The sequence below is a fragment of the Scyliorhinus torazame genome, chromosome 12 (genome assembly GCF_047496885.1).
Source record: "Scyliorhinus torazame isolate Kashiwa2021f chromosome 12, sScyTor2.1, whole genome shotgun sequence".
Lineage (NCBI taxonomy): Eukaryota > Metazoa > Chordata > Chondrichthyes > Carcharhiniformes > Scyliorhinidae > Scyliorhinus > Scyliorhinus torazame.
Genome location: NC_092718.1, coordinates 56394414 through 56418869, shown reverse-complemented (window position 1 = coordinate 56418869; position 24456 = coordinate 56394414). Strand labels below are relative to the sequence as shown.

Genomic DNA, 24456 nt, shown 5'->3' with positions numbered 1-24456 from the left:
GCTCCTCTACGTCTCAGACCCACAAAGCAGCATGGAAGGAATCATTGTGCTCCTGAAAGAGTTTGGTGCCTTCTCGGGCTACAAACTCAACATGAGCAAAAGCAAGATCTTCCCGGTGAACCCGCAAGGGGGAGGGGCAGTACTGCTGGGACTGCCATTTAAACAAGCCCAACACAAATTCCGCTACCTGGGGATCCAAATCGCTCATGACTGGACGGGGTTCACACGTGGAACCTGATCAGCCTGACAGAGGAAGTCAAAAAGGACCAGCAGAGAAGGAACATATACATTTGTATATATATGTATACACTTCCTCTGGTTTTTTTCTCCCTTTGTTTTTAGTTTTATTATTTCTTTTTGGTTTCTCAGTGTGTACATTTGTAAGTATACCATGTATAAAACCCAATAAAAACATTTTTTTAAAAAAAGGATGAAGAGAGTCCATGTGTCTCCTGATAAGTTTGGTGAGGGCAGGAATGCAGAACGTGGCTGCCTCCTCGGGGGGGGGGGGGGGGGCGGGTGGCACTTGTGGAGTTTTACTGCGGCACGGTAGCACAGTGGTTAGCACTGTTGTTTGACCGCACCAGGATCCCAGGTTTGATTCCCGTTTTGGGTCACTGTCTGTGCAGAGTCTGCACGTTCACCCCGTGTCTGCGTGGGTTTCTTCCAGGTGCTCCGGTGTCCTCTCCAAGTCCCGAAAGACGTGCTACTATTCTGAATTCTCCCGCTTTGTACCCGAACAGGCGCTGGAGTGTGCTGACTGGGGGCTTTACACAGTAAGCAACTTCATTGCAGTGTTAATGTAAGTCTACTTGTGCAATAAAGATTATTATTATCTTTATTATTATACTGCTGGTGACTGCTTGTGTCAGGAATAGTCAGACTTCCAAAAATAAACACGTGCTGGCCCAAAATGATGAGGGGTTTAAACCACGTGAGCTGTTTCCCTGAACTTGGCCATCTTTCAACAATGATGTGGAGATGCTGGCGTTGGACTGGGGTGAGCACAGTAAGAAGTCTTACAACACCAGGTTAAAGTCCAACAGGTTTGTTTCGATGGCACTAGCTAGTGACATCGAAACAAACCTGTTGGACTTTAACCTGGTGTTGTAAGACTTCTTACTATCTTTCAACAAGGCAGCAGAGTGCCAGCACGTTAGAAATAGTACTTTAAATAAAAAACGTGCCGCTATGGAAACGGTCTGGGAGCTGTGAGAAACACCGCTCACTTGATAATAATTTACACTTAGCCAAATTCTGAAGAAGTATTTTATTCAGTCGATCTTGCAAGAGCGGGTGCCACCTGTCAACATTAGCAGGCACACCGAGCAGACACAGCATTCGTCCATATATACAATCTCTAAACACACCCTGCTCTCTGCCTTGCTGGCAGTTTCCTTATCAGTTATTCCTTAATTGGAACTTGTTATGTTTTAGAATGAGGAACCTATCCCCACCTGCATCTTGGTGTCTGCGCTAGCAGTCCTTGTCTCCTGAGGAATGATAATGAGGAAGACAGTGCCAGTATATATATTTCTTTACATAAATATCTTTACATTCTGTAATGGGCAATTCTCCCATTGTTCCAAGGTATGGCAATCTGAACAACATTTCGTATGGGGACAACCCCAAATCTTTTCTTGGAGCCGTTCGGATTCTTAGAAGGGCTATCGGTAAGCATTTTGTCCAGGGGAGCCTAGTTTCTAGTATTATTTTTGACAAATGATTTTTAAGAGTTTGATTCGTCCTTTCCACCCGTCCCGATGAGGGGGGGTGCCAAGGAGTGTGGAAGTCCCAATTTATCTCCAAACTTCTCATGGTTTCTTGTGAGACCTTAAGAGGTAAAGTGACTTCCCCTGTCCGAGTCTATATTTTCTACCAACCCGTATCGGGGAACTATTTGCTCCAGAATGATTTTAGAGACTCCGCCTGCGGTGGCGGTGGTTGTAGGGTAAGCTTCTACCCAACCAGTAAGGTGGTCTACCAGGACTAACACGTATTTCAGCCTTCCCATGGGTGGTAGTTCAGTATTTGCAGCCTTCTCTGTAACAAAGTGTCTCTCTCTCTCTCTGTCTCTCTGACACTCTGTCTGTGTCTGTCTCTCTCTCTCTCCCTGTCTCTGTCTGTACTGAAACACTGACTCCAGGCATGTTGCAGCCTTCTCTGTAAAAAACTGTCTCTCTCTCTCTAGCTCTCTCTGTCTCTGTCTCTCTCTCTGTATTGAAACACTGACTCCAGGCATGTTGCAGCCTTCTCTGTAACAAACTCTCTCTCGCTAGCTCTCTCTGTCTCTGTCTCTTTCTGTCTCTCTCTCTTTCTGTCTCTCTCTCTCTCTGTATTGAAACACTGACTCCAGGCATGTTGCAGCCTTCTCTGTAAAAAACTGTCTCTCTCTCTCTAGCTCTCTCTGTCTCTCTCTCTGTATTGAAACACTGACTCCAGGCATGTTGCAGCCTTCTCTGTAACAAACTCTCTCTCTCTCTAGCTCTCTCTGTCTCTGTCTCTTTCTGTCTGTCTCTCTTTCTGTCTCTCTCTCGCTCTGTATTGAAACACTGACTCCAGGCATGTTGCAGCCTTCTCTGTAACAAACTGTCTCTCTCTCTGTCTCCTACATCCTGATACCCTCTTCTTGGTTCTCCTATACCCGCTTGTCCCCGTTTGCTCACTACCTCATTTACAGTTGCAACCATCCTTTTCATTTTCTGTTTTTCCTTCACATCCTCCTGTCTTACAAATACCTTCTGTGCTTCTCTTAGTAATTCATCTAGAGATTTCTCATTCCAATCCTCTATTTTCTGTAACTTTTTATGTATGTCAGGCCAGGATTTGGTCACAAAGTGGACCTGCAGTAGTCCCTGTCCTACTGGGTCGTTAGGGTCTAGTCCAGAATACTTCCTTACTGATTCCCGAAGTCGCTCTAAGAACGGTGAGGGGGTTTCCGTCCCTTCCGGTCTAATTTCAAAGGCTTTATTTAGATTATGTACCTTGGGCACCGCTTCCCTTATGCCCTCAATGATGAGAGATCTCATTCGATCTCTATGGCCCCGTGACTGATGGTCCCAGCCTGGATCCTGATTGGGGTACTTTTCTTCTGCTGTTGGTTCGCTTCCCCCTGGCGGGTGTTTATTCTCCCAGTCACATGCCTGCTCTTCTAATCATACCCCTTTCTTCACCCGTGAATAGGATACTCATAATGGACATTAATTCGGTCCATGTGTATATATTAGGACCTAAGAACTGATCGAATTGTTCTGCCAGTCTTAAGGGGTCCTCCATTAACGTCTTCATCTCTTTTATTTTTGAATGCTCTGACTTCTCCTGAATTTAAAGGAGAATTTACAAATCCTACTTCTCCCTCTCTAATAGGGATTTCCCGAAGGGGGTTCATTTTTGTTATTTCTGGTTCCTCTCCCTGCCCTTTCGCGGATCTTAATTGCATTTTATTCTCTCCTTTTTCAGGGACTTTCTCTGATTTGCCTTTATTCATTTGTTGGTCATTTGACGAGTCATCATCGTTTGTCTTTTTCTTATAGGGGGGTGGCAAATTATCTAGGACGTCCCATTGTCTAAGAGGGGCGGTGGGAACGTTTTCGCCCTGTGGGATTAATGGATATATTCTGGTGGCGTTCCTGCTGGGAAGCCCACAACTCGCGTAACTTACTTCTTTATCGGAACAGGGTCTTTTATCATTGACATATATATTCAAAATTTGGCACACCCAATCTTCGTCTGAACCGTATTTCGGCCAAAAGACTGAGGGTTTACTGATTGCTTCTTTTATCCATATGAAACAACGACATTTTATCATTGTTTTCCTGTCCTTATTTTTTTGTCCAACTCTCAAAATCCCAATTAACTAACATCCGACCCAATGGACTTTCTGGTGGGATATTCTTAGGGATTTTTTTAAAAATCGGGGCCGCCTCCTTGTTCCGAGTTTTTACTTCCCATTGTAATGTAATCAACTTTCACTTATTTCTAAGTAAAGTGTCTAGTTATGACTGGTCCGTCAAACAATCACAATTTTGAAAGTACTTATATCATCAAGCCGCCCATAAATTTATATGGATGTCTAGATACGAACTCCAGAGTCCTTATATAATCAATCCACCCATAAACTTATACGGATGTCTAGATAGGAGCTCCAGAATCCTGGTATCATCAATCTGCCCATAAACTTATACGGATGTCTAGATATGAGCTCCAGAATCCTGGTATCATCAATCTGCCCATAAACTTATACGGATGTCTAGATATGAACTCAAGTCAACAAGATAATGCTTAAAAGTTGTTTTTCTTACCTTGCTCCGTGCACAGAGTTGCCTGACTTTCACGGCGTGCCAGCTGTTGCTCTTTTTAGCTTTAGTCTATTTGCTCTGTTTAGGTCACCTTTGCTCATGAGTCGCCAGGTATCTTTATGATACCGCCACGTGGTTCAAGTTATGATTAATAACACAGCACACCGCTTAGTAAGGATTAAAACAACGGTCATTTATTATATACAACAAGCAATATTAATACCCTAATACTACTTTCTATACAATAAACCTATCACTATTGGCCAATACTTAATTTAGGAAGAGCCCACCAGGTCAGGGAAACGAATGGCTTGTCCAATCAAATCTGGCCCACGGGATTCAAAAGGCTGCTACAGGTCGGTGGCTAGGTGTCTCGACCGGATAGCGATCGTTGGATTCAAACTTACACTTGCCGGTGGCTGGTCTTGCGAAGGTCTCGAGCAGGCGAAGATGAGCGAGAGAGATCTGAACTTGGACCTTCACTTTTATAGGGCCCAGGGGCTTCCCGCCTCCCGGGGCGGCCCTTGACCCCGAGTCCCAAGTGATTGGATTCTGTCCCCAATCTCGGGGTCGATGTGTCCAATGGTGAGGCGATTCCTCGATCGGGGGGGTGGTCGCTCACCTGTCTTTGTTTCGGCCACTGCAGGCGCCGACAGGTCTGGCCCGGTATTCAATTGCTAATATGTTGCAATTGTTCCCGGGGATAGCCAATTTAACTGTGGATGTCTGAGTAGATTAGGTTTAAACAGTCCTGAATGCAACTGCGGATCCCTGGGTTGATGGGCTGTTGATAGCCCCGAGTATCGATCTGGGCTACGTTCCCAGAGCTGAATATGCAAACCTGTCTGTAGCTGCCTGCTTGTGTCTTCTTGGCTGCTTTTCCCAGCAGTCTTTCGGGTTAGCCGTTTTAAACTGGGTTTTGGCCAGATTAATCGGAACGCAGCCATTTTACATGGCTACACAGCCACTATATTTTGTTATTTACTTCTTCAGAATGACTACCCTAGGAACGTGTTCAGTTGACCGTGGATGACTACTCAAGACGAAGTACGAGACCGTTTAAATAACGGGACGTGTCTTCTCGGTTCCTCTTGAGCCGCCCCTTCGATCAATGAAGACTATCCCGGATGAGCCCCCAATTGTGAGAAACACCGCTCACTTGATAATAATTTACACTTAGCCAAATTCTGAAGAAGTATTTTATTCAGTCGATCTTGCAAGAGCGGGTGCCGGCTGTCAACATTAGCAGGCACACCGAGCAGACACAGCATTCGTCCATATATACAATCTCTAAACACACCCTGCCCTCTGCCTTGCTGGCAGTTTCCTTATCAGTTATTCCTTAATTGGAACTTGTTATGTTTTAGAATGAGGAACCTATCCCCACTTGCATCTTGTTATTGCAAGTTCTGTTCATCCCGAAGGTCAGTCACGTACAGTTACAAAACATTGGCACTGCAGTTTACACAAAACTCCACTTGACAACCTATTTCCCATCAAGCACTATTATTTGTGAGCCAGAGTTATCCATGTGAAAACAACATAAAATGCTAATTTCTCATAGAGTAAGAAAACCCATGTAACACAATATAAAACCTACCCAATGGCACCTTACTCATTTTGCCCTTTCTCTGAGGCAGCAAGATGTCCCCAGTCCCAGATTGAGGCGCAATGATGGCCTTTGGTGGAAGTTGCAATTCCTGATTTTTATTCCCGGACAGAGACCAGCCACTTGTCTGAGAGACATTCGATGCCAGCGGAAAGGGAGCTGCAGAACTCACCGCCCCCCAACTCTCTCCCCGGGCTGGGGCGACTGGGCAGAGCCCGGTAAAGGGACTCATGTCTCGGAGAGGCTCCTCCACCCCGCAGCGCCGGCCGGGGAATCCGAGCCCGATGCGCTTCACCCGCCTGCAGGAGAAGGAGGAGCTGCGGCAGCTCAACGACCGCCTGGCCGCCTACATCGAGCGGATCCGTTGCCTGGAGGAGGAGAACCAGCGGCTGGTGCAGACGCTGGCAGACTCGCGGGAGGCGGACAGCTCCGGCTTCCGGGTCACCCGCTCCCTCTTCGAGAGCGAGCTGGCCGACGCCAGAGGGCTGCTGGACAGCACGGCCAACCAGCGGGCTCGACTGCAGGTGGAGCTGAGCACAGTCACCGAGGAGCACCGCCTCTTTGAGGAGAGGTGAGGAAGACAGTGCAACCAGGTCCCTAAGTACCCCCCCCCCCCCAATTACACCCCATGCCCCTACCCCCCCCCCATCCCCATCCCCCTACCCCCCCCCATCCCCATCCCCCTACCCCTACCCCCCATCCCCCCTCACCCCATCCCCCTACGCCCCCTCTCGCCCCATCCCCCTACGCCCCCCCTCGCCCCATCCCCTATCCCCCTCGCCCCATCCCCTATCCCCCTCGCCCCATCCCCCCCTCGCCCCATCCCCCCCTCGCTCCATTCCCCCCCCTCGCCCCATCCCCCCTCGCCCCCATCCCCCCCTTCGGCCCATCCCCCCCTCGCCCCCATCCCCCCCTTCGGCCCATCCCCCCCTCGCCCCCATCCCCCCTCGCCCCCATCCCCCCCTCGCCCCCATCCCCCCCCTCGCCCCCATCCCCCCCCTCGCCCCCATCCCCCCCCTCGCCCCCATCCCCCCCTCGCCCCCATCCCCCCCACACCCCCATCCCCCCTCGCCCCCATCCCCCCCTCGCCCCCATCCCCCCCTCGCCCCCATCCCCCCCTCGCCCCCATCCCCCCCTCGCCCCCATCCCCCCCTCGCCCCCATCCCCCCCTCGCCCCCATCCCCCCCTCGCCCCCATCCCCCCCTCGCCCCCATCCCCCCCTCGCCCCCATCCCCCCCCTCGCCCCCATCCCCCCCCTCGCCCCCATCCCCCCCCTCGCCCCCATCCCCCCCTCGCCCCCATCCCCCCTCGCCCCCATCCCCCCCCTCGCCCCCATCCCCCCCTCGCCCCCATCCCCCCCTCGCCCCCACCCCCCCCTCGCCCCCACCCCCCCCTCGCCCCCACCCCCCCCTCGCCCCCACCCCCCCCTCGCCCCCACCCCCCCCTCGCCCCCATCCCCCCTCGCCCCCATCCCCCCCTCGCCCCCATCCCCCCCTCGCCCCCATCCCCCCCTCGCCCCCATCCCCCCCTCGTCCCCATCCCCCCCTCGTCCCCATTCCCCCCTCGTCCCCACCCCCCCCCTCGTCCCCATCCCCCCCTCGTCCCCATCCCCCCCCTCGTCCCCATCCCCCCCTCGTCCCCATCCCCCCCTCGTCCCCATCCCCCCCTCGTCCCCATCCCCCCCTCGTCCCCATCCCCCCCTCGTCCCCATCCCCCCCTCGTCCCCATCCCCCCCTCGTCCCCATCCCCCCCTCGCCCCCATCCCCCCCTCGCCCCCATACCCCCTGTCCCCCACCTCGTCCCCATCCCCCTGTCCCCATCCCCCCTGTCCCACCCCCCTCGTCCCAATCCCCCTCGTCCCAATCCCCCTCGTCCCAATCCCCCTCGTCCCAATCCCCCCCGTCCCCATCCCCCTATCCTCCCTCCCCATCCCCCCGTCCCCATCCCCCTATCCCACCCTCCCCATCCTCCTATCCCTCCCTCGTCCCCAACCCCTTGCTCCCAACCCCTCGCCCCCATCTCCCATTCCCTCGACCCCATCGCCCCCTCATCCCCCTTCTCTTAAGATTAACGTGCAGCTTCAGTTGGAAGTTAGGAAGGCAAATGTAATGTTAGCATGCATGTCGAGAGGGCTAGAATACAAGAGCAGGGATGTACTTCTGAGGCTGTATAAGGCTCTGGTCAGACTCCATTTGGAGTATTGTGAGCAGTTTGGGGCCCCGTATCTAAGGGAGGATGTGTTGGCCTTGGAAAGGGTCCAGAGGAGATTCACAAGAATGATCCATGGAATGATTTGGATTTGTTTATTGTCACATGCACTGAGGTACAATGAAAAGTATTTTTCTGCGAGCAGTTCAACAGATCATTAAGTACACAAAAAGAAAAGAAAATACATAATAGAGCAACACAAGGTACACAATGTAACTCCATAGACACCGGCATCGGGTGAAGCATACAGGGGTGTAGTGTTAATCAGGTCAGTCCATAAGAGGGTCGTTTAGGAGTGGTAACAGCAGGGAAGAAGCTGTTTTTGAGTCTGTGCGTGTCTCAGACTTTTGTATTTCCTGCCCAATGGAAGAAGTTGAAAGAGTGAGCAAACCGGGTGGGAGGAAGAGAGGTTTAGGACTCTGGGCCTGTACTCATTGGAGTTTAGAAGGATGAGGGGGGTTGTCTTATTGAAACTTATTGGATACTGAGAGGCCTGGATAGAGTGGATGTGGAGAGGATGTTTCCACTAATAGGAAAAACGAGAACCCGAGAGCACAGCCTCAGACTGAAGGGACGATCCTTTAAAACAGAGATGAGGAATTTCTTTAGCCAGAGGGTTGTGAATCTGTGGAACTCTGCCGTAGAGGACTGTGGAGGCCAAGTCATTTGTCTATCTCTGTCTTCAAGACAGAAATAGATAGGTTCCGGATTAATAAGATGGTCGGGGTTTATGGGGGGAAGGCAGGAGAATGGGGATGATAAACATATCGGCCAGGATTGAATGGTAGAGCAGACCTAATGGGCCGAATGGCCAAATTCTGTTCCTATGTCTTATGGTCTTACTGTCCGACTGATCAATTCCACCACATACGAATCAGGTCCTGATTTTGATATGATCTGGCATGAAGCCAAAATTCTTGCCGAGAACCAGGTCGCCACCTTAAAATGACCTGTCACCTACTCGTAAAAGATGCTGCTTTCTCTGGGAGGGCTGTCATGCCTCCACCCACCCTGCCAAATTTGGGAAAACCAGAAATGCAGGGTATAAGGGATCGGTCTTGCCCTGGAACATTTTGGTGTTGAATCTGGGTTGGCCTAAACCTTTTGCCTTTACTCCCTTTTTTCAACACAATTCATTCTGCAACACATCCTTGTATCTACGTCTTGGAGAGCACTCTGTTTGGAATTTTGAAGATCTCCAGTCGTTTAACTTAATTTGCTGCAGCCAATTCCGTCCCATTAGACTTTATCTATGTCCTTCTACCATTATTGAAGAAAGCTGGTCGTCTTGTTCCTGGTAAGACACCGGCGTACTGGTAGCTCCCAAAATTTCAGAGCTTCCCTGTACAGGTCGACAGTTTGGCTGTCTTCGAGAGCTGAGCCACTTCTTGAATATAGTCGAACCTTTGCTCACCCCACAACCATGACCAGTGTTGACCTCCATCTTGCAAGATTATTTCAATTGGGGCTGTTTTATTAACCTTTATGACGTTTAACCGGTAGATGTTATGTTCCTCATCAGAATTCCTCTCCACAAAGTTCACCAGAGTGCTGGGTTGCTGCTGCTGCTACTTTTGTTTTTTGAATTGGTCTGATACGGCAACGTGCCTAGATATGGCCCTTCTGATTGCATTGAAAAAAGACAAACTCGTGGCATGTTTTCTGGGGGTGCCCCTCCCCCCCAACCCACCCACACATCGGTAGCAACCCTCATCTCTCTTTGGTTGCCGACCTGTTCTCTTCCTGGACAGCTGACTACCATCCTATCCCGAGGATTGTGGCTGATTTTCTTCTGTGCTCCTGATTTGGCTGTGCGCCTCGTAGCCGTACCACCCCACAACTGGTGTACTCCCTCTTACACACTTTGGAGCTCAGATGATCCCTTCTCCGTGCATTCAGTCACCTGAGCTATCTCAATCATCTTGCCTAATGTGATCTTCGTTTCCACCAGGAGCTTCTTTTGCACACTTTTGTTGTTAATCCCGCACACTAACCGGTCTCACAGAATATCCCTGAGCACTGTACCGAACTCTCAACGAGCGCCCATTTGGTGGAGCCTAGCAAAAAAGGCGGAGATGGTCTCTCCGGGGTCTCTAACAGCTTGGATGAATTTGTACCCGCTGTTAGATGATCGAGGGCTTGGGGTCAAAGTGTTCCTTCACAAGCGTGACCAACCGGTCAAACAATTTTGTTTCTGGAGTCTCTAAGAACGTCAAATTCCTTATTAGGTTTTTGGTCTGGGGACCACAAACTGTTAATTGTATCACCTTCTGTTTATCCTCCTTTTAGTTGTGAAAAGGTAGCAGAGACGTCCGATGTGCTGGCTCCAGTTTTCCTGAGGTGAGGAACCTGGAAGGAGCTGTGCTCCAAAAGCTAGTGCTTCGAAACAAACCTGTTGGACTTTAACCTGGTGTTGTAAGACTTCTTACTGTGCTCACCCCAGTCCAACGCCGGCATCTCCACATCATTTCTATATAGCAGCCGTCAGTTTGGAAGATGCTGTAGGAGCCTTAGTGAGTTGTTGCAGTGCATAGTGTAGATGGCACATACTACTGCCAGTGTGCCTTGGTGGTGGAGGGAGTCAATGTTTAAGGTGATGAATGGGGTGCCAATCAAGCAGGTTGCTTTGTCTTGAATGGTGTCTTGATTGTCTTGTCGGGTTAAAGTTGGCTTCCTATATGCTTCTTGGAAAATAAAAGTTGCATTTTTATTGTGTATTTCATGATCTCAGAATGTCCGTGTGCTCAAGTTTCTGGAGCAGGATTTAGTCAACAATCTTCTAACTTGGGTGAGGACCTACCACTGAGCCAGAGTTAATACTGCTTTTTAGCAGAATGGGTTCCATTCATGTCACATCAGTTTCAACTAAACTGCTTTGTTAGTTGCTGAAATTTACATATCACTGCTCATGAGCGTGAAGGGAGTGAAATAATAGATTGTGTTTTCCAAACTTGGGTTTGTATTAGCGATTATTGCTGTATTCGATACTTGATGGCTGCAGGTTCTGTCTCCGGGGCCGTGAGCAATTTAGGATGATCAGTTTCTCGCCCAACTGAACCCCGTGGACATGAACCAAGGTAATTGTTTCAATCTTAAACTTGCATTGTTCCCAGTGGAAGTGCAACCGTTCCAAAGAAAGCTTACCCAACTGCTTCAACTAGTACAATGTAATCAAAATGCCCGATCGACTGACAAAACATATACACCATAATTCAGTTGGAATGATTAAGTTGGACACCTTTCCATTTCCTCATTCTACTTGCACACTCTGTAGGCTGGAGTGCTGTGCTAATGAGACGATGGAGCGTAACTGGTGCCATAATTTTCAAGCTTTATTTTTTTTAAACTGCAACACGATACTAAAATAGCAGACAACTTTGAGATAAAAGCAAAATACTGCAGACGTTGGAAACCTGAAATAAAAAGAGAAAATGCTGGATAAACTCAGCATAACATATTAATGGGTGGCATTTTGCAGTACGGCGAGATGTCTTTCGTGACTTTCCTCCGTTCAGTTTTTCCAGAGATTCGAGATCAAGCTTTCTGATGTTATGAATATGCCCAGTCTGCATTGTGAATCTGCTCTTTTCACATTCCTGAGATGTAGTGTAGAGTTGCTGGGTTATTTTCTCCATTTATTAACCTGTCAGTGTAAGCAGAGATTTTTTTTGTATTCTCTGCTCACCCTGCCATCTAATTTGGTCACTGTTATTTGACTTTTCACACAGAATATTAAGCCGGAGCGCAGTCTTCCGGTGAGTTTTTTCTTAACATTGCTGTTTCTTGGCATAATGTGTGAATATCACATAATATTCACGCTGCTTGCATCACCTCCAATAGGAGCAGTGGGTGGAATTTAATGTTTCCCCCCACCCCCCCCCCCCTTATCAAGTCGGTGATGTAAGGGCATTAATTGGGTGGGGACCCCAACTTCGCCATGATTAAATCTAGGATGGGAAAATTCATGGATGACCGTCTTGCTCCGCTGCCTATTGAGGCTGTTAAAGTGGGCAATTAATGTCTACTTCAGGATCTCATAGAATTTACAGTGCAGAAGGAGGCTATTCGGCCCATCAAGTCTGCACCGGCTCTTGGAAAGAGCACCCTACCCAAGGTCAACACCTCCACCCATTAACCCCACCCAACACTAAGGGCAATTTTGGACACTAAGGGCAATTTATCATGGCCAATCCACCTAACCTGCACATCTTTGGACTGTGGGAGGAAACCGGAGCACCCGGAGGAAACCCACACACACAGGGGGAGGATGTGAAGACTCCACACAGACAGTGACCTAAGCCGGAATCGAACCTGGGACCCTGGAGCTGTGAAGCAATTGTGCTATCCACAATGCTACCGTGCTGCCCCAATTATTGCTGGTATTTACCCAGTTGCATGTGGGGCACTCACCATGTGGAAGCCCAAGAAGCAAACCCACTTGCAAGGTTACTTGCAAGCTTCCCAAGGGTTGTTGATTGTGGGGTGGGGATTTTGCTCATTCAAAGGCATTCAGTGGCTAATCTGGGGACAGTTATATAGGGTAGATCGACCAGAACTACGCGGTGTTTTGTTTTAATGTTCCCTATCTCGATTGCTACAGGGGCTGTGATGTGTCCCTGCTGTAAATGTCCTGTAAAAACCGCTGAGTGTTATGGTGTCTGTTGTGGGCCACGTGTCTCGCTGAAACATCGTGGAGGAATTGAGCGTGGTGCGGGACCCTCCGGTGTCCCAAAGGCATTCTATGGAGTGTCCCCGGACTGTGCCTGCCACTACCAGTCTACTGGACTTGTCCCAAAGGGTGTCGCAGACCCAAGGTGGGGAGCCCGAACACCGTCTGTCGGTGCTGTTCATATCTGTGTTCTCAGAACGGGCGCTAACACTGTGAATTGGCTTTGCCCTATTCTTATTTAGGGTGCCTGTCTGTTGGTTTCTCTGCTGCTTCTGGGGCACATTGCACTCTCGTGCATAGTGTCCTAATTGTCCACAATTATAGCACTCTTGGGATTTGGGTTGCTGTGGGATGTTCCTGCCCTCATTTACCCATGCGGGGTTCTGGTGCGTCCTAACTGGATGCATGTCTGCCTGTTCTTCCTCTGTATTAACAAATGCGGTTTTGCCTTTGATGGACTGTTCCCAAGTGCGGGACAATCTTTTCAACACCCATTTCTTGTTGTGGGCCTCGTCTGAGGGGTCATAATTTGCACAAGCTCTCTGTCCTGCCTCTGTCGCATGAGAGACTAGGATGCGAGTCCATTTGGCCACATTATCTGGGGACACATGGGCGCGGCTAACTCTCCGAATACTGCCGTGAAATGTATCCACAAGCGTCCAGCAAACGCTGTGGGGTGCTCTGTTTTCTTTTGCCTACACTTGTTTAGGCCTTCTATGTTATAGCCGATCGCATCTAGGATCGTGATCGCGGTATGCATTTCTGCAAGGGTGTTTCCTCCTACATTCTGTGGGTCGGGAAGGGCTGCCATGACTGAAGGGTCGAGGCTTAAAACTGTGAGCTTCACTTGCTCTTTTTCATCCAGGCCGTACATGGTCGCCTGTTGTTTTACTCTAGCAAAGAACTGGTGGGGGTCCGATGTGGGTAGAAACGGTGTTATTTTATCACGCGCGTCTCTTAATTGGTTAACGGGGTAGTGTATACAGTCTCTTCTGCTGCGGCCCTGCGATGTGTGGTTACAGGGTTCATAGGGGTGTGTTCTGCTTGTGCAGTCGGGGGTTGGGGTGCTTTTCGTTTCTGGGGTTTTTCCTGTGTACATGTCCCATGGACATATCTGTGGGCAGTCTCATTTAACGCCTGCCAATCGGGGCCATTTTCCTGGTCTAACTGGAGTCCAAACGTGCTCTGAAACCCATTCTGAACAGAAAGCAGAGATTGCAATTTGCTTCCGGCACTTTGCGTGATCTACCGAGCTCTGCCTTTGTTCTGTCGTGGAGGTGTGGAGTGCTCGTAGGGCTGCCTTTAAGTCGTTGTACTGTTTCTGCAACTGCTCAACCTGTTGTTCGGTTTCCTGTCTTACCAACACCGCACGTTGCGTGTCTTGGTAGGTTTTGTCATACTGGGACTAAAAGCTGCTTAAATGGTCGTGACAAGACTGGTGTGCCCGCTTGGCATCCTCCACCTCCTTGTCCCTCGCTGCTAACTGCTCTCTCAGTTCCTTGTTCTCTCTCTCATCCACTCACATCTCCTTCACTACTCTTGTCTCTCTCCTCAATCTCTCTACAGAGCGTCCTCACGACCTCCTCTGTGCCTCGCAATTGTGCCAAGCAGGACACGATTGCCATCGGCTTGCGAGCTTTCCCTAAGCTCTTCTTGTGGATCTCTGTCAGGTTCTCCCAGCAAGTATGCCCTATACTTCCGGGACCTGTTTCATCATTGGCGCCGAATTCACTCCAAAGGGGCCATCTTTTCCCTTTGAGATATTTTCTGATCTCTTCTTCCCATACGGGCCACTGTCCTACTCTACTGGTCGCTGCGACCTCGAATTCTTGGGTGTTCATAAGGCGTTCCATTGCCTTCATTGCCATTTTTCTCTATCTCTGTGGTCTCTACCGAATTTGGAACAGGGGGTGATAAAGTGGTGATGCAAACACTGGTACGGCCTACGCTAATTTCTGGCCTACAAAACCCCTGACAGTTTACGCAACAAAATCTCTCAGGTTTACCTTGTATCCCTGTTAGTACGCATGCATTAATACACTTCTGAATCTTGGAGGTTTGATCAGTATCGTTCTTACACTTGTGGTTTTTCTGTTTCCAATTGGATTCCAATTCAAATTTGGGTTCTCTCGGCCACTTCTAGGTCGAGTCCCGTCAGAGGTCACCAGTAAATGTTGCTCACTTTATTTGGTTCTAAATATGGCGGTCAATATGGTCGCCTTCCTTAATCCTAATCACGTTTGCTTTAGAGTTGCCAGGTATTTTTCGATACCGCCACAAGGTTCAAACCCGAATACTGATCAAAGAGCCGGTACACCAGTTAGTTAGTTCAAAATCAATACTATTTATTTCCACACACAGCAATATCTACTCATGCACGAGATACTACAGACTAAACTATCACTACTGCTAAAGCCTACACTTGGCTTCGGGCACCCACTCAGCCAGAGGAACAATGGCCGTTTGTTCGGATCTGAGGCTGCTGGGGTCGAAGTGGTGAAGGGGAACAGCTAAGGTCGTCTGTCTGGTAGCGAACGTTGACCTTGGACTTATTTGCTTCTGGTGTAGCTGGTGGAAGGGTCTCTCCGCTTTGAGAGCTGATTCCAAGAGAGAAATTCTCTCTTGGGGCCTTCTTCTTATACCCGAAGAGGGCTTTGCGCGCTTTTCGGCGGGCCTTGAACTTGGCCCGAATTAATTGGGCCGCATCGTGATCACTCTTATTGATCTTGACCAATAAAGGGGTGGGTGCCCTGATGGCTGGGCGTGTCTTTGGTGGAAGTTGACCTTGCTTTGTTTACGCTTTCAGTTTGGGGAACTGGCGCCGGGATGTCTGGAGCTGTATCGGTTACATGAGTATCTCTCTTTGTTCCTGGAGATGGGCCATCAATATGCTAATGGGCCTACAGTTTCAGTCTCGTTTGGGAGCTGCGGTTCCAATACACGTACAGGCTCTGTGCCTGCTTGCTTTCTTAGCAATGTCCATAGTTCCCTGCAATCTTTGCAAACATCCATTTTGTATTCTGGAAGTGGTCATCCCAGATGGCTACACATCACAATGCGATAAAGGATATCACAGCCATGAAGAGACATGGAATCGAGGAACCAGAATGATGGAGTGGAATATCAGATCGGAAAAGCAAAGAGGTGATATCGTAACTGTTGGTAGTATTGTAAAAGAACAAGGGAACATGGACATTGATAAGCCTGTCTATCTTGCCCAGACCAGTAGAACCTGGGAACATTGGACATAGGGCAGCCCAGTGGCTAGCACAGCTGCCTCACAGCCCCAGGGCCCCAGATTTAATTCCAGTTTTGGATGACTGCCTGTGTGGTGTTTGCATGTTTAACCCCCCCCCCCCATGTTAGTTGGGGTTACGGGGTTAGGGCGGAGGAGTGGGCCTAAATATGGTGCTCTTTCAGAGGATCGGTGCCGGCTCGATGGGCCGAAAGGCCGCCTCCTGTACTGTAGAGGTTCCATGGATTTTACGGATTTCATTGAAAACCAATTTGTGGGAAAAATATTTCAGTAATTGAGTGTCAATCATTGTGTTGCTCCCTCAGGAGATGTTGGAATCCGTTAATATGGATTGATTCAAAGGCAAATTTCTTTGAGAAGACAACATTTTAGGATATAATATGAGGTGTTACAAGTTAGGTGTAGCATGCTATGAAGGAAGAGGTGGCTTTGGATCTATATTTGCAAAGTTCTCTCTCACTGGGGTTTTCCTTTTATTTATGTCGAAGGCCATTGTAAGCTAAATGAGATCAATTATTATGATTAGTCAACAATTCTGTGGAAAATTAATATGGGAGCAAATTCTAGATTAAGCATTGATCTTGTCTTAGATTTCTGCTGACTGCTTTTTAAAATAATTGTACAAAGAATTTGAAAATAGGTGAGGAAGTGTGCCTTTGCTTTCTTAATTCTTAATGTTTTATTCATATCAATCAAACAGGTTGCTTTTGATTTTAACTATATCACACTTTAGAACTATTAGCTCCAGCCCAAGGAGAAATATTTGAAATGAAAATAAATTGAACTGTAAAAAATGTTATTCCTACAGGCATGCGAGAACGGAATCTGCGTTGAAATCTGCTTTGGCCCGGGTAAGAGATCTGGAAAGGTCTCTGAATTCCAAAGAGGCTCAGTTGGCGACATCTCTGAGCGAGAAGAGGAGCTTGGAGAATGAGCTCTCCGAGGTCAAATTTCAGCTAGCAAACGTAAGCATGGCATGCCTAGCATCTTTAACCCCATCCCCTCCTCAAAAAGGAAGTTCATCCTTGTGCTATCCGTTTCATTTTCCTATAGAATAATTCGATTGCCAAAGGTGTCAAAGAACAACTGCAAGATGAGATGCTGCAAAGATGTGACTTGGCGAACCGAGCACAAACGTTGCAGGAGCAGCTGGATTTCCAGAAAAGCCTTCACGAGAAGGTAATGTGTCTAGCGTTTAGAGTTACAGCCAGCCCTGCTGGATCCCTTGACGGGGTGAGATCGCATTGAGCATTGGCAATGACTGTGTTTTAAAGATCTTGAAGTGATGCTAAATTACAGTGCAGCTCGAATCACTTATCTCATTGATGTTACAGAAGCACCTCAGCCAGATTTCACCCTTGTCTCTTGTACATTAGACATTCAAGCATACATCACCAGTACAAAGTGGTGAATAGATTTATTTTTTAAATCAGAGGGGGATATTTCGAGTGACACATGGGTCCCTGCGCAGGGCACCATTCAGTGAATGTCCGACCAGCTTGCGGCCAGATGTGGGATCAAGAGCTTGATCCAATTTTTTTATTTTGTTTTGTCACCATCTGTTTCTTTTGTTGACTAGCAGCCAGCTGTTCAAAGCAGCTCATGAGCTCCCTCCCAGAGTAGGGCTCTGGTGAATCTAATGGCAAAGTTTTGGGCTCAATTTCTTTATTCTGTATGTCCTATGCCACCCTGTAGGGTAAAAAGGATAATTTAATTTAAGGAATGAAACGGCAATATCAATGACTGATGCTTCTTATCGAAGGTGCAGTGGTTAGCACTGCTGCCTCACGATGCTGAGGACCAGGGTTCAATCCTGGCCCCGGGTCACTGCCCATGTGGAGCTTGTACATTCTCCCCGTGTCTGCATGGGGCTCATCCCACAACCCAAAGATGTGCAGGGTACGTGGACTGGCCATGCTAAATTGCCCCTTAATTGGAAATAAATAATTGGGTACTCTAGATTTATTTCCAAAAAATACATATTATCGATGATACATTTAGTATAAATAATAGGCCCATATAAAGGAATTTAATTCAGACAAAGGGCATAGAGATGGTGAGGGAAAGGGGCAAGCTGCAATTTCAGTGATCCTAAAGGTACAAATGGGAGAGAGCAAAGATCAAAATTTAAAGAAACAGTGACGTATGTATTCCCGGATCAGAAGCAATAACAATAACTGTAAAAAAAAAACTCTCAATATTTTTATTATATCCCACATAGCAATGTACAGAACATTCTTATCAATCTAATGATAATCTTTATTAGTGCCAGAAGTAGGCTTGCATTAACACTGCAGTGAAGGTACTGTAAAAATCCCCTCATCGCCACACTATTGCACACTGAGGGAGAATTCAGAATATCCAATTCACCTAACAAACACGTCTTTCGGGATTTGTGGGAGGAAACTGGAGCACCCGGAGGAAACCCACGCAGACACAGGAAGAACTTGCAGACTCCGTACAGGCAGTGACCCAAGCCGGGAATCGAACCCGGGTCTCTGGCGCTGTGAAGCATCAGTGCTAACCACTGTGCTACCGTGCTGCCCACATAAAGGGGCTGGGAGGGGGGTTAATGAAAAGAGAGTTCTGCAGAGAAGTTATACCACAGAAGTTAAACCAATCAGTTTGAACAGGCTGGATTTGTCTCCTCCAGAAAAGAGAAGATATTGAGGTATCCAATTGAAGCCTTCAGGATTATGAAGTGATTTGATAGGGTGCGCATCGAAAAAATGGGGGTGAATTTAATGTAGGTAATGAGGGTCAGAGCCCACCAGGAGGAACAGCTGCCAATCGGGCACGTAACTAGGCAATTACGGGCCCTTTCTTGAATCAAGGATCCCTGGGTTGGAAGCCCTGTCCTCTGAGAGCTGCCGGACAACCACTTCATTGCTCGGCAGCGCCAATAGGAAGTTGGTGGCTACTGATGGTAATGCACTCAGCCGATGTCCAGGATGTCAGAGGGTCCCAGGTCATGGGTGAATGCTGCCGGAGGATACCCCGCTTTCCTGATGCTAGGTCTTTCGATCAGCCACTGAGTGCCTTTGAGTGAAGAAACCCACAAGCAAACCTCACAAAAGGATTGCTTTTTGGGTTTCCCGCAATAACCCCCCTCACCCCCGGCCCCCTCTGCTGATGTTGCGTTAATTCCAGCAGTTGTGGGAGGAGACCCTTCATGGTCCACTTCAAAATTTGAGGGAGCTATCAGTCGAGCGCCTTTAAATGAATGCTGTTTACTTCCTAGATAATTAAAGATACTTCTCAAACAATTGTAGATATGTTCTCTCTCTGCTCCACTTCATTACTCCCTGCATATCGGTCCTTATGCTTCCAGAATGATGGATGAGCCACTCTCTCAGCCTGTCCACATTCCTGACCTGTTCTAGAATCGCCACAATGATCCATTGAGTCAGCTGCCAATTCCTTTCTTTCTCCGTTATGGATAACCTAATCTTCCTCTTGCATTGGGATGGGATTGCAGGCAGTGTCTTGTGCTGGATAGAAAGCTGGTTAGCAGACAGCGAGCAAAATGTTGGAATAAATGGGTCTTTTTCTGATTGGCAGGCAGTGACTAGTGGGGTACTGCAGAGATCTGTGCTAGGACCCAAAATGTTCACATTATATATTAATTATTTGGACGAGGTAACTAAATGTATTATCTCCAAATTTACAGACGATACAAAGTTGGGTGGGAGGGTGAGCTGTGAGGAGGATGCAGAGATGCTTCAGCGAGATTTAGCCATGCTGAATTAGTGGGCATATGCCTATCAGATGCTGTATAACGTGGATAAATGTGAAGTTATCAGCTTTGGTGTCAAAAATAGGAAGGCAGATTATTATTTGAATGGGTGTAAATTGAGAAAGGTGGCTACTCAGCGAGACCTTGGTGTCCCCGTGCATCTGTTGCTGAAAGTAAGCGCGTAGGTACAGCAGGCAGTAAAAAAGACAAATGGTATGTTGGCCTTCGTTGTGAGACGATTTGAATACAGAAATAGGGATGTTTACTGCAATTGTATAGAACATTGGTGAGGTAACACCCGGAGTATTGTGTGCAGTTTTGGTGTCCTTATCTGAGGAAGGAAGTTCTTGCTATGGACAGAGTGCAGCAAAAGGCTTCCCAAGCTGAATCCTGGGATGGCGGGACTGTCATATGAGGAGAGTCTAAGTCGGTTAGGATTATATTCACTGAGTTTAGAAGAGTGAGAAGGGATCTCCTAGAAACGTATAAAATTCTCACAGGATTAGACAGGGTAAATTCAGAAAGAATGTTTACGATGGTGGGGGTATCCAGAACTAGGGGTCATAGTTTGAGGATAAGGGGTAAACCTTTTGGGACTGAGGTGAGGAGAAATTTCTTCACCAAAGAGTGGTGAATCTGTGGAATTCACGACCACAGAAAGTAGTCAAGGCCAAAACGTTGTGTAATTTCAAGAAGGAATTAAATAAAGCTCTTGGGGCTAAAGGAATCAAGGGATAAACTTTTAGGGAGGTTGAATAAACTTGGTTTGTTCTCACTGGAACAAAGGAGGTTGAGGGGCGACCTGATAGAGGTCTACAAAATTATGAGGGGCATAGACAGAGTGGATAGTCAGAGGCTTTTTCCCAGGGTAGAGGGGTCAATTACTAGGGGGCATAGGTTTAAGGTGCGAGGAGAAAGGTTTAGAGGAGATGTACGAGGCAAGTTTTTTTACACAGAGGGTAGTGGGTGCCTGAAACTCGCTGCCAGAGGAGGTGGTGGAAGCAGGGACGATAGTGACATTTAAGGGGCATCTTGACAAATACATGAATAGGATGGGAATAGAGGGATATGGACCCTAGAAGTGTAGAAGATTTTAGTTTAGATGGCAGCATGGTCGGCACAGGCTTGGAGGGCCGAAGGGCCTGTTCCTGTGCTGTATTTTTCTTTGTTCTTTGTTGATATGGGGGAAGGCAGGTTCAGAATATTGAACTTGATGAATGATGGAGCAGGCACAAAGGGCCGAAAAGCCTCTTCCTGCTTCTATTTTCTATGTATGTTCCGTTCTTCCTGATTCAATATCCAATGCTACTGCGCTGAAAATGTTTCTTTTTTGTTGTAGAAAATTACAAAAGAAATGGTCATACCTTCAGAGGTCTGACGATTTCCTATTTGGTGGAATGGTTTCTTGTGTGTTTTATATTTAATGTCCTGTTTTAAAAGTGCATATTTGGAATATTTATGATAAACCCAGTGAACCTTTGACTATTCTCTAACTCTGCGCTAATGTTTGTTCACATAGGACATGGAGGAAGCCAAGATGCAACATGAAATTAGACTACGGGAAATAGAGTCTGATAATCAACAGGAATATGAGGGCAAACTTGCTGAGTTACTTCAACAGCTAAGGGGAGAGCAGTATGAACAAACCAAACAGTACAGGGAGAAACTGGAAGGAAACTTTCATGCTAAGGTAACTTGGACTGTCTCAGATGTTCTGTAGAATGAAATTGAAGGTCATCGTAGTCCCCGAGGGCCATAGGCTGCTCTCTCCTTTTGAGAGAGCTGACTGGTGGTGATTTAACCTGAGGGTCACCACCTCAATGGAGATCTGGTCAGGAAAGTTAAGATGCCGCTGTCATGTTCTGTAGACTGGCTGAAGTGAATGATGAACTACAGAACACCTAGTTTAAATAATTTATCGTAGAACAACTGCATGATAAAATAACTGGGATAAATAAAATAATAAACTACGAACACTAATTAACTATTGTAGAGCTACTGCAAAATACGTCTATCTACCAGCAAGACCTACTCCCAACACCCAAACTACAGGGTCATGAGGTGGGTTTACACTGCCACCCAGTGGTCGGAGGTCGTGCATAACATTATGTACAAACATGCTTTATCACATCAACTTTCATTTGGAAAATGAAATTATTTACATACATTAAATTACTTTTATACATTTCACCATGATATGCACATAACTATTTACATGTTCAGAATTTTTTACAGTCTGTCATAAGTTCAGTCTTCCTGGCTTGCGCCTTATCCTTGTAGACCTGCTCCATGTTTGCTGAACTTGCAAAGGTTCTTCATGTTCTTTAGTGTTTGTTGCTTGAATTTGATCTTGTTCATGTATTGATGTATCATCCTCTTGTTGTATTTGTTCCGTATGTTGTTCAAATGTTTTTGGACTGTTGCATGTTTCTGGTTGCATCACAAACAGTTGCCATAATTTGAGCAAAGCTCTTCTATTCCTTCTCAGGACAGCACCTTCATCTGTAATAGTGAGATGTGAGTTTAGACCTGCTTCTCGCAGTACCTTTGCCTATTTACCATCCGTTGCCTTTGTAGTCTTCTACGCTCACCATATCCTCTGGCTGCTGAGGTTGAAGTCTTTTGGCAGACCTATCATAGAATCCCTTCTGCCTTCATTTCTGAAGGTCAATTGTCTTGTTAGCGAATGGTTCACGGGCTCATGAGGGAAATGAGGTAGAGTCATTTGCAGTTGCCTGTTCATCAACATTTGAGCAGGCGAGAGGTCATTGACTAATGGTGCCGAACAATAGCTGAGGAGTGCAAGATATGTATCATCGCGACTTGCTTTCTTTAGGATCTGCTTGACAATATGCACTCCCTTTTCAGCCTTGCCATTCGACTGAGGTTAATACAAACTGGAAGTAACATGTTGGAAATCATACTGCCGCACAAGTTGTGTCCACTCCATAGCAGTCAACACTAGGACCATTATCGCTCATGACCACATTCGGAATGCCGTGTCGTGCAAAATCTTCTTTGACATTCTTAACACATCTTGCCATAGAATTTGACAACTACGCTATCTCCGGGTAGTTAGAGAAATCGTCTATGACCAGAAAGTACTCCTTTCCGTTTAAATGGAAAAGATCCATGCCCACCTTCTGCCACAGCGTTGTGATGTTCTCGCCCATCTTCAAAGGTTGCTTTGCCCGTGCTGAAATCTTTGGCATGTTTCACAGTTCTCCACCATCAACTCAATGTCCCGGTTGATCCCAGGCCAATAGACTGCCTCCCTGGCTCTCCTCTTGCACTTTTCCATCCCCCAAGTGCCCTTCATGTAACTTAATGAGGATCATTGACCGTAGTGCCTGTGGAATCACAATCCGCTGATTCCATAGCAAAATTCCATTCACGTTGCTCGCATATTGTGGAAACTTGAACAGGATCCTTTGGGTCATCCTTCATGGATATATTTTCTGCAAGATGGTGTCCTTGGCAGTTCCTTCTTTAATTATTTTTGACTTGTCAGAGACTGGCAGAGACTCTATCACCACGTGGACCTGTACGCCCTCATCCAACTGGCGTGGTTCTCATTGCTGGGAGGCTCTGGAAAGTGTGTCAGCCACAAAAATATGTTTACCCGGCATATACACCAACTCGAAGCTGTACCGTTGCAACTTCACGATCATTCGCTGAAGCCTCGGTGACATCTTGCTAAGATTTGTTTTTATGATGGTGACTGGTGGCCTGTGGTCAGTCTCCACATTGAAGGGTGGAAGCCCATACACGTAATCATGGAACTTAGTTCGCCCATCAATGAGCCCGAGGCACTTTTCTTTTGATTTGTTGGTATCTTTGTTCGGTTTGAGACATCGCCCTGGATGCATACGTCACTGGCAGCCAGTTTCCTTCCAGATCCTGCTGGAGTAGGACCGCCCCCCAAACCATCCTGTGATGCATCAGTTGAGATTTTTGTATTTTTGGCTGGGTCAAAAAAAGTGAAAACTGGCACGCTGGTAAGCAAAACCTGCAATGCCTGCCACTCTTGTTCATGGTTGCAGGCCCACTGGAATGTTACATCTTTCTTTATGGTCTCCCTCAGATGTGCTGTTTTGGCTGCCAAGTTGGGAATTAACTTGCCCATAAATTTATCATACCTAGAATTCTTGAGATGCCTTAGTTATCCATAGGGCGTGGCATCTGCAAAATTGCCCTTATCTTGTCTTGATCAGGCTGAACACCTTGTGCGGACAGCTTGTCTCCCAGGAAGGTTATGCAGTGCACCCCGACTTGACATTTCACCCTGTTCAACTTCAGGTGATTCTTTTTAGGACCCTGAGTAGGAGTCCAGAGATGTGCAGGTTAGGTGGATTGGCCATGCTAAATTGCCCTTAGTGTCCAAAAAAGGTTGGGTGGGTTGACTGGGTTACGGGGATAGAGTGGAGGTGTAGGCTTGGGTAGGGTGCTGTTTCCAAGGGCTCGTGCAGACTCGATGGGCTGGATGGCCTCCTTCTGCACTGTAAATGTTATGTATCTATGTATTATCTCTAGCTCTGCCTTTAGTTTATCCATTAATGACGCTGGCACATGAATGCGCATGAATCACAGGCTTGGCATCTTTATTTGAATCTTGTACGTATATGCTAACGTACCAAAGCCTTGGAAAATTTCAGGGAAATCATTCAATATAGAGTCTCC

At 47.5% G+C, this 24456-nt stretch overlaps 1 protein-coding gene across 2 annotated transcripts in view; it reads left to right on the top strand.

Annotated features, from left to right (window-relative positions):
- LOC140386413 (lamin-B3-like) overlaps positions 1–24456 on the top strand; it is a 161077-nt gene that overhangs the window by 16161 nt on the left and 120460 nt on the right. Inside the window, exons 1-4 of one of the 2 annotated variants that reach the window (XM_072468741.1) lie at positions 5737–6478; positions 16849–17005; positions 17094–17219; positions 21296–21466. In XM_072468741.1, the coding sequence (XP_072324842.1) occupies positions 6138–6478; positions 16849–17005; positions 17094–17219; positions 21296–21466 (795 nt within the window). In that variant the 5' untranslated portion in view covers positions 5737–6137. Of the gene's footprint in view, positions 1–5736; positions 6479–16848; positions 17006–17093; positions 17220–21295; positions 21467–24456 lie in introns of those variants that run through there. The other variant, XM_072468740.1, reaches the window with a different exon arrangement.